Source organism: Aegilops tauschii, chromosome 1, assembly GCF_002575655.3.
Source record: "Aegilops tauschii subsp. strangulata cultivar AL8/78 chromosome 1, Aet v6.0, whole genome shotgun sequence".
NCBI classification, from domain to species: Eukaryota; Viridiplantae; Streptophyta; class Magnoliopsida; order Poales; family Poaceae; genus Aegilops; species Aegilops tauschii.
The window spans coordinates 505,729,437-505,739,048 of NC_053035.3; the positions used below are offsets into that span (position 1 = coordinate 505,729,437).

At 47.3% G+C, this 9,612-nt stretch overlaps 2 protein-coding genes across 2 annotated transcripts; one reads left to right on the forward strand and one right to left on the reverse strand.

Annotated features, from left to right (window-relative positions):
- The first annotated feature begins 584 nt into the window (after window positions 1-584).
- On the forward strand, window positions 585-5,235 carry LOC109742992 (UDP-glucose 4-epimerase 1). Its single transcript, XM_020302086.4, has 9 exons — window positions 585-1,010; window positions 1,848-1,897; window positions 2,541-2,676; window positions 3,586-3,687; window positions 3,788-4,015; window positions 4,167-4,251; window positions 4,357-4,439; window positions 4,548-4,639; window positions 4,757-5,235. Exons 1-9 carry the CDS (start codon window positions 816-818, stop codon window positions 4,848-4,850), a joined length of 1,065 nt encoding a protein of 354 aa, XP_020157675.1. The 5' UTR covers window positions 585-815; the 3' UTR covers window positions 4,851-5,235.
- Window positions 5,236-7,838: 2,603 nt separating this feature from the next.
- On the reverse strand, window positions 7,839-8,653 carry LOC109742989 (pathogenesis-related protein PRB1-3-like). The gene has a single exon (XM_020302084.4). It carries the CDS (start codon window positions 8,651-8,653, stop codon window positions 7,916-7,918), a length of 738 nt encoding a protein of 245 aa, XP_020157673.1. The 3' UTR covers window positions 7,839-7,915.
- Between the last annotated feature and the right edge of the window lie 959 nt (window positions 8,654-9,612).

Consider the following 9,612-nt stretch of genomic DNA (forward strand, 5'->3'; position numbering starts at 1 on the left):
GGGCACAGACAACGCCTTCAAGAAGGGAACGACACCCTCAAGTGTCGCTGCTGCCAGCAAAAATGCAGTGATTTCGGCCTAGCCAGATCCGAGCAATCCCAAGGCATCGAAGAATGAATCGGCGAAGAAGAAGTCGAGCCTAGGCCTGACTTTTTTGAAGTGAAATTAAATTGTATGCCGGATATGTTGGGGATGGAGGTAGAGTCGAACCAATGATTTTGTTGTTGTTGTGGTACTATTGGGGTGGAAGGCCGCGGTGAAGGATGGTAGTATTGGGGTGGGTGATTATACATACATACGTACATGGCGGATGGGGATGGGGGTGTGGTACACGTGTACGGCCCAGAGCAGGGGTATCATGAAGGATATGCCAAGGAAGGAACGTGGCCGGTGGTTTGGTTGGAGGAATCAGGAATCGTCGCGCGTCGAGTCGAGACGCCTCCGCCTCCGCCTCCGCCTCGGCCTCCGCGTTGGTGTGGTGGGACCCACAGCCAGAGACAAAGACACCCCCGACCCGTCTGGAGACGGGCCGAGACGGCGGCGCCGGCATCTCCTCCATATATATCCGACCCTGCGCTTGGCCTCCTCCCTCCTGCATCTCATCTCCTTCCAGAGAAGAAGAAGAAGAAAGAAGAAGAGACAAACAAACAAACAAACCAACCGCTCGTCTCTCCGGGCTCTCAGAAACAAACTTCCCCTTCCTTCCATCCGCCCCCCACCCCATAAAACCCAAAGCCATCCATCCCATCCATCCCATTCCAAGTCGAGTCGAATTTCAAGTAGAAGAAGAAAGAACCAGAACAAGGAAGAAGAAGATGGTGTCTGCGGTGCTTCGGACGATCCTGGTGACGGGCGGCGCGGGGTACATCGGCAGCCACACGGTGCTGCAGCTGCTCCTCCAGGGCTTCCGCGTCCTCGTCGTCGACAGCCTCGACAACGCCTCCGAGGAGGCCATCCGCCGCGTGCGCCAACTCGCCAACGCCCCGCAAAACAGCCTCGACTTCCGCAAGGTTCGTTTGGTTCCTTCCCTCCTCTCTCTGTTTTTTCTTTCGCTTCAATCAGTTTCCGTTCCGATCCATCCATGATATCTGCCCAATCTCCTCCTACTGCTCCTTGTTCTCCGGCCGGAATTGAATTAATCAATCGTGGGTGGATCCTATCCTTGTTTCTCATAATCAAGCAACTACTAGTGGTAGTATAGTAGAATTCTGTTTTGTTTTTCATTTGTTGTTTTGGGGAGTTTCTCGGGCCTTGTTTTCTGGTTTCAAACACTTTTAACAAACACACAATCTATCTAGAAATTACTCGAGGAACCAACAATTGCTGCTCTCTTGTTTTTTTTTTTTTGATGATTCATTTAGTTATTATTACTCCTACAACTGGGCTGGGAAGGAGGGAGGGGAATCAGAAAGAAAGCAACAAGGATGATTCCATTCTCTTTCTCTTTCTCTTTCTCGGTGGTCAGCCGCGCAATTCCGGCGAGCGAGCGGCGGGCCGGCGGGTCACACCCTGCGTGCCCGCCCGTGGCTTGTTTTTCTTTTGTTTCTTTGTGCATGCGACGCGTGCCGAGTCGGTTACTTTCCTTACATTTTCCTTCCTTCCTTCCTTGCGGTCTCCGTCTCCGTCTCCGCGGGCGGGCGCGCCACATGTGACGGACCAAGCAAACGACGGCAAGGGAAAAAACGCGTGTCTCCATCCGTACCATACATCGCGGCAGCCTAACTCCAACTCCATGCCTCCTTCCTTCCTTTCTCTGCTGATTCCACCACGGATTCATTAGATTAGATTTTTTGTTTTGTATTACCGATTTCTCATGGATTGATTTAGGCTATATATTGTGCGTGCAGGTGGACCTCCGTGACAAGGAGGCGCTCGACCAAATCTTCTCCTCCCAAAGGTAGTATCTTCTACTATATTTTCTTCACCACTAGTATCAATATCAGCACTAGTAGTAGTACGTGCTGCAGCCTACTACGACCCGATGGACCCGTCGTCGTCAGTCAGTCACATGGTGCCATCCAACTTTTTTCGGCTTATAATTAGCAAATCCAGAAATGGTTGATTAGTCCGTCCGTCCGTCCGGCCGGCCGTCGTGCCAGCCAGCCAGCCAGCCAGCCAGCCGTATCTGCGATGCCACTACTTACTTCATTCTGCTTCTGCTTCTGCATCGTTTCGTTGGTTGTTGATTAAGGCCGGTATTAGTAGCCTCATCGATCGATCGATTGATGAGTTGGGTTGGCTTATTTCTCCCGACCTGGCTGGCTGGAAAGTTGTCTCTAGCAAGCTATCCGCAGCTGGACCTGGCGGGCATTCATTAAGCTGTATTCGATCGTTCAATTCAATTCATTCCCCATGCATGCATTGGACGGACAGTTGTCCAACCAACACACCATCATCATCATCATCATCATCATACTACTAGTAACTAGTTTTAATTAAAGAGCTGAATATAATATAATAGGCTTCATTAAGCTGGTAAGTAGGAGTTATTGTTTTATGCTCATCACTCATCATCTGGCTGGTCTGGTCGAGCTATGCAGGTTCGAGGCTGTGATCCACTTTGCCGGGCTGAAAGCCGTCGGGGAGAGCGTGGACAAGCCCCTGCTTTACTACGACAACAACCTCATCGGCACCATCACCCTCCTCCAGGTCATGGCCGCACATGGCTGCAAGAAGGTACCACATACCCATCCTTTCTTCCTTTTCCTTTTGCATTTGTATTTGTATTTGTATTGTTGGGTCACAGGATACATACCAGTGAGCGAGCTGGCTGGGCTGTGCCGTCTGGACCAGGTGTCTCTCATAATTTCTGTCATGAGCCACCACTCGTCTTGATTGCGCCCGCCGGTCCCACCTTGCTTGCTTGCGCTGCCTCTCTTGTTGCCTAGCTCCATTTTCTCTATGTTCTATGTAGGAATTGTAGAAAAAAAACACATGCAATAATGGACGGTGTGGCGTAGGTTCAGGCCCATTGCTTATTCTGCACTAGGCAATACTACAGCAATGGCCTCGGCATTCTCGAGACAGATGCAAACAGTTTCATTACAGTTGGTCCTTGTTTGTATCTATCTATACCCTCTGTCTGTCTGTCTGTCTGTCTCTAGGAATTGTCAAAAAGAAACAAAAGGTTTTAACTTAACAGCTGGTCTTTGTTTACTCTCTCATCAAGCCTGAAGAATAGACAGCAGCATGCTGGTGTGTGTAGGCTCAACCAAGCAGCCCATTACACATACCTACTTGTTCTGCAATAACCAACGAAGCTGCATTATTGAGTGAGTTTAGAACCACGGGTGCAGACAGTTTCATTACAGTTGGTTTCTCTGTGCATTATTATTTGAGTTCGGAGCCACGGATGCAGGCAGTTTCATTACAGTTGCTTCTCTGTTGGGTCCTGAATAAGTTAGGCCATTGCTCTGTTCTGTTCTGCAGCATCAATTAATGAAGCTGTTCTGCACCAATTAATTAAGGACGGCCAAGGAAGTACTAGTGTAGGCATATGATTATATAAGTACATCGAATCGAATGCTTGTCATCATCATCATCTGGTCTGGATGCTAATGAACCCCTTTCATTTCATCTATCCAGCTTGTCTTCTCATCATCAGCCACTGTCTACGGGTGGCCCAAGGAGGTGCCCTGCACCGAGGAGTTCCCGCTCTCCGCGACCAACCCTTACGGCCGGACTAAGGTACGGTGCCATTGCTACTTGTTTTCTCTTGCCTGTCAATGTTTCAAGTACCTGTCGACAGAATCTGATCTGGTGCCTGTCGATGATTGTGCTTGTGCAGCTTGTCATTGAAGACATCTGCCGTGACCTCCAGCGCTCGGACCCCGACTGGAAGATCATACTGCTCAGGTACTTCAACCCGGTCGGCGCCCACCCCAGTGGCTACATCGGGGAAGACCCCCTCGGAGTCCCCAACAACCTGATGCCCTATGTCCAGCAAGTCGCTGTCGGGAGGCGGCCTGCGCTCACGGTTTACGGGACCGACTACAACACCAAGGATGGAACAGGGGTATGTATGTGCAACAGTTGTCATGCATCCAACCCTTAACTAACCAACCAACTGATGAATCAATCAATCATTCCTGCATAATTGAGAGCTAGCCAGCATCTTGCTTGCTGCCTCTAACTAACTGCTATTGGTATGCAACACATGATGGCAGGTACGTGACTACATCCATGTTGTTGACCTGGCTGACGGCCACATCGCCGCCCTGAGGAAGCTCTACGAAGATTCTGACAGAATAGGTGCGCACCAACCATGAACATGACAGCTGACAATGAATGATCTTATACTTAACTGAAGAATGGTTGTTGTTAACGGATGAATGAATGGTTTGTGCTTAATTGCAGGGTGTGAAGTGTACAATCTGGGCACTGGAAAGGGGACGTCCGTGCTGGAGATGGTTGCCGCATTCGAGAAGGCTTGCGGAAAGGTAAACTATTAATAACTTAAAAAAAAATCTGTAGAATCATCATCATGTCACATGTTATGCTCTGCTATGGAGAAGACAGTGCTAATACTGAAAGTAATGATGTGGCAGAAAATCCCTCTGGTTTATGCTGGAAGAAGAGCTGGAGATGCTGAGACGGTGTACGCTGCCACCGCCAAAGCAGAGAAGGAGCTCAAGTGGAAGTAAGTTGCTCTTCGTGTTGGTTGCTAATAAGTTGTATCTTTTCTCGAGAGTTTGGTTGTGATGGATGCTGAAACACAAGGCAATAATAACGCGAATGATGTGATGAAAATGAACAGGGCCAAGTATGGGGTGGAGGAGATGTGCAGAGACCTGTGGAACTGGGCCAGCAAGAACCCCTACGGCTACGGATCCAGCGACAACGGCCACTGATTAATAGTCCCAGAGCCAGCAGTAGTAGTAGCAGCATACACCACCATCCATCTATATATTTATCCACCACCACCACAGAGAAGGAGAAGAAGAGTACTACTGATGTGTATAGGGAGTGAGTCGGATCCATCAGTAGCTTATAATTAATTATATTGTTCGCGTTAGAAAGCTAATCATATCGATCTCCCTTATGGAGTAGAAGAAATAAGGTTGGTTCCCTTGCCCTGTAGAAATATATATATATATATATATATATATATATATATATATATATATATATATATATATATATATATATATATATATATATATATATATATATCTTGTCGCTCATGGCATAACTTACTACTTTTACCTACTGATATAAATATATATGCTTGGTTCATTTTTGTTGATTCTTGTTCTGCCCTGAGTTGAATTGGCTGCCTCTATATATGGTCTCTGTTCTGAATGAAGTCTGTTGTTGTCCCTGAGGCTTCTCTGCTTATTATTCTGCCCTGAACAATGAAATGTCATCTCTTTGTGTTGTTGCTGAAGATGCCTATTTATGAGTTATGACGAACTGAACATAGTTCAGATGGCTATGCTCTTGGTGGTCCTGGATTATTCCAGACTCTTCGGTGCTTTGGCTACGAGGCCTATGCAGAGGGTTCATCAAGATGTATTGCCTTCGTCTCTCGTTGGTGTTCACCATAGGAATCCAGTGTGTGTTTCTCAAACAAAAAAATAAAAATAAAAAACAGCACTAGTGGCCCAAACGATATTACAGAGAGCTTGTCAGTTTGTTAGGCCCGAATCGTGTAAAGGGGAACAAGTCGAAACCACTAATTGATGAATACTCGTTGCAATCGTGTAAAGGGGAACAAGTCGAAATCACTAATTGATGAATACTCGTTGCAAAGGTCACTCAAACTCTCCTTGTTGCGACAAGTGGCACACGTGCAGTGCGTTACTTGTTGCAACCTGGGAGTTTTCCCTTTTTTCGTAGATCCGTTTATTCAGAACGTTTTATCTCTCAAACAGTGGGTCTAAATCTCGAACCGCTTTCACCGTTGGATTCCTCGCGTCGAGATCTTCAAAACTAGATCTCATGTTAATAGGTTTTGACAAACATTTTTTATGAAAAAAATCATACGAAAAAACCGAACCAGGAGCACTGGTTTTTTCCCTTTCCGAAAGAGGCACGCCGTGCCTCTCACGAAATCACAACCGTGCCTCTCGCAGAAGCAAAACCGTGACTCTCGCGAAAGAAAAAAAACAAAAAACGCGTTCTTTTTCTGTTTTCGAGAGGCACGGCCGTGACTCTCGCGAAAGCAAAACTGTGCCTCTCGCGGAAGCAAAATAGTGACTCTCGCGAAAAAAATACTCATTTTTTCGCGTAATTTTTTCTATCAAAAAGCTAAGGAAGACCAATGAAAAACCAAAACATCGAAAAAAACAAAAAAACCCGTTTAAAAAGCAGAAAACGCGTGCGAAAAAATAAAAAAATTAAATCCGGAGAAAGCGCCCAGAGCGTGACATGTGGTGAATGGCTAAGAGAGCGCCAAGTGGTGCTGCGAAGCTTCCGAAGGAGCGCTTGTTAATAATTGCTCTCCAAACAAGTTAGTTTGTTGCTAATACGAAGAAAGGGGACGAGAGCCCAGCACAATATAAAAACGAAGTAATGGATCAAGTGAGGGGCGGCAAATTGACGCTTACTGCATCAAAATGCTCAGGTTTTGCACAGATGTGGGCGCCTATTTAGAGGAAATCCTGATTCTGGGACTCTCTAAATTTGCATTTTTTTTATTTCCTACGTTTTTGTTTTTATTTTTCTCTATTCTTTTGGAAAAATTCAGAAAATTGAAATTTTAATATATGTTTAAAATTTTCTGAAAAAATTGCAATTCAAAAAATGTAAATAATATTCAAATTTCTGAAGAATATTCATATTTTTTAATATTAGTGTTTCTTCAAAAAATCCCACATACATTTTTAAAATGGTCCACAATCATTTTTGAATAGTTAGATATTTTAAGAAATGTTTGCTTTAAAAAATATCTTTTCTATTTTTTGAAAACCAAATAAATAACCGACTAAAAACAAAACAAAATAGCTAGGAAAAACCTCTTGGCACAGTATGCACACCGCTACAATGTTGCAAGCAATGGGTCAGCCCAGTCAGGGTACGCTCTATGCATCACACCCAAATTTTTTTAACCGGGCATATAACCCTTTTGCATTATAACTGAATAATGGAAATACATAGTTCTGAAACAATTAAGAAAGAGACGGGAAAGGGGAGAGCGAGTTGTGCATCGCCGGGAAACCCACCGCAAGAGCTTGCCCGCGAGACAGTTGCTATGGGGTGAAAACCACACATCTAACATAGGATCCATCAAGTGCATGACAGCAAAAATAAAGACGCGATGCTCTGAACATATTGAGCACCAAGACGCCACACAGGAGCAGGGGACCAAATATCACACCCATATTTGACGAATTAATAGAGCGTCAAATAGAAGGCTCGTATGATCAAGTGATGAAGACGCCACCTGCATGGCACTCAGCCTGGCTACAATCCATGTACTTGGTGGTCTAGCCGCAAATTAACCAGCCAATTCCCACTCTCTCCTTAATTAACGAAAATGACATGTCTTTTTTAAGAAAAGAAAAAGGTGTTGTGTTTGGGGCTTCTAGCTTATGGTGCGTGTTGGAATTCCAAAAACAAAAACAAGGGTTATTTTTAGTTGAGCAAGGAAAGTGTACCATTTTCGTATATAGTTGAAGATGCCTATATCCATAGCATGGTGACATGGTGTGATGTAAAAAGTGTATTACTAATGAAAACCAAAAGACTGAAAGCTAAAATTGAGTTGTCGCGGGCCAAAGATATTACACAATATAGAGTCCGGCAGATCAAAAAATGTTAGTCCCAAATCCAGTAAATTAAGTTAAAAAAAGTCGAGTAAATTAAGACAAGCTGCTAGTTCGCTAATAAAAAGAAAATGAAAATTAGAGGTGTAGTCCAGCCCAGCCCAGCCCAGCCCAATATGAAGAGGCAAATGGGTTACTACTGTGAAGAATTAGGTGAGCGGCACCTCTCCCTTCCAGTTTCCGGGCGGGTCGTAGGAGCAGGTGATGAAGACGCCGCCGGCGAGGCACTCGGCCCGGCCGCAGCCGACGTACTTTGTGGTCCGCCACACGATCTGCGTGAAGTGCTCGCAGACCTGGCCCGGGTGGCAGGCCTGCGCCCGCCAGTCGTAGAAGGAGGACTCGCTGGCCCAGTCGCCCACGGCCTCCACGGCCTTCCAGTCCCACCCCGTGCCCCAGAACACGTTCTCGCCGTAGGGGGACCCCACCGAGTGCATCATCACGCAGTCGAACCGCCGCGCGTCCGACCACCGCCGCGCGTACCGCGCCAGCTTCTTGCTCCACCGCAGCGGCGGCACGCCGTACTTGGCCCGCACCTGGTTGTGCGCGTCCAGGAACTCCGTCGTCATCGTCTTGTACCCGCCCCGCCCGCCCGTGAAGGACCGCAGCCCCTTCTTGGCCGCCTCCGCGAAGAAATCCGCCGCGTTACCGTCTGGCCATGAAGGCTTCTCCTTCTTGTCCTTCTTGCCCGCCGGCGGAAGGTAAGTCGCGGCATTGCCGTCTGGCCATGAAGGCGAAGAGGAAGAAGAAGACTTGTCCTTCTTCTTGTTGCCGCCGAGGTGGTCGTGCGAGTGGAACAAGGCCGCCGCGATGTCGATGTGGACGGCGGCAGGCGCGTCCACTAGCACTAGGAGAAGGAGGCCGAGGAGCACAAGCCCGCCGGGCGCCATGAATGAATGATCTCCTCTCCTTGGTTGCTTGCTGCGCTTTGTCTCGTGGCCGTATGGAATAATGGATCAAACTTGTCTTGAACTTGCATGCATGCCTTTTGCTGCCAAAATTAGCCTGCCTTTTGCTGCCAAGCAACATGCATGCAGTCCCCAGAAGTGGATGGCTCGCATGCAGCACCCTCGATCTCAGGCAAATCATTTCCAGTGGCCCCGCCAAACTAGGTCTTCCCATGAGTTGACCACTCAACCATCACATGCGTGTCTTCCTCTTCTTTGCTGCGTCGCTCGGCTTGGGGTATAGATCACTCTTTTATGTTCGTGTGAGTAATCATTTTTGCTAGGCCCAGAGGCCCATGGGTGTGTTTCTTATATCCTCACATGAAATTTTAAGTATTCCCAGACATTCATTCTTGCCAGGTCCATGGGTGTGTTTCTTAAAAAACAATGCAGAAATATACATCACTTAGGTTAAAAAAGTCCCTCCAAAAAATGATGCAGATGCAAAAAAAAAAAAACTCAGATTTTACATCTGATGTAAAATGCACCACCAAGTGATACAAATATACATCACTTGACCGCGCATGATGTAAACGACCAGCAGACACGTGAACGCCCAACTGCCAAAGGGCAACTTCCCGCCACCCGCCCACCCTCTCGCCTACCCCCGGCCACCGCCCAACCCCATGTCCGACTCCCCCGACCCCGCCGCCACCGGCCTAACGCACCTCGCCATGGCGGCCGCCTGGGCTCCCACCTTTCCTGACGCCGCCACCGCCGGGAAAAACCTTCATTTTTCATCATTGCTACAAAGAGCTCAAGGATGAGGTGAGGAGAAGTGGAAGAATCGGAAAGCTCATGAAGCTCCGAGGAAGAAGAGTTTGGTTGTTGATCATGAAGAAGAAGATGACGATGATGGTGGTGCGGAGAGAAGAAGGAGCCCCGCTCCTCACTCGATGACC

Bases quoted from the DNA above. Each gene is read 5' to 3' on its own strand.
- LOC109742992 (XM_020302086.4), top strand. From the start codon at position 816: ATGGTGTCTGCGGTGCTTCGGACGATCCTGGTGACGGGCGGCGCGGGG. The intron at 1,011-1,847 runs GTTCGTTTGGTT...TTGTGCGTGCAG, and splicing joins ACAGCCTCGACTTCCGCAAG to GTGGACCTCCGTGACAAGGA. The intron at 2,677-3,585 runs GTACCACATACC...TCATCTATCCAG, and splicing joins CCGCACATGGCTGCAAGAAG to CTTGTCTTCTCATCATCAGC.
- LOC109742989 (XM_020302084.4), bottom strand. From the start codon at position 8,653: ATGGCGCCCGGCGGGCTTGTGCTCCTCGGCCTCCTTCTCCTAGTGCTA.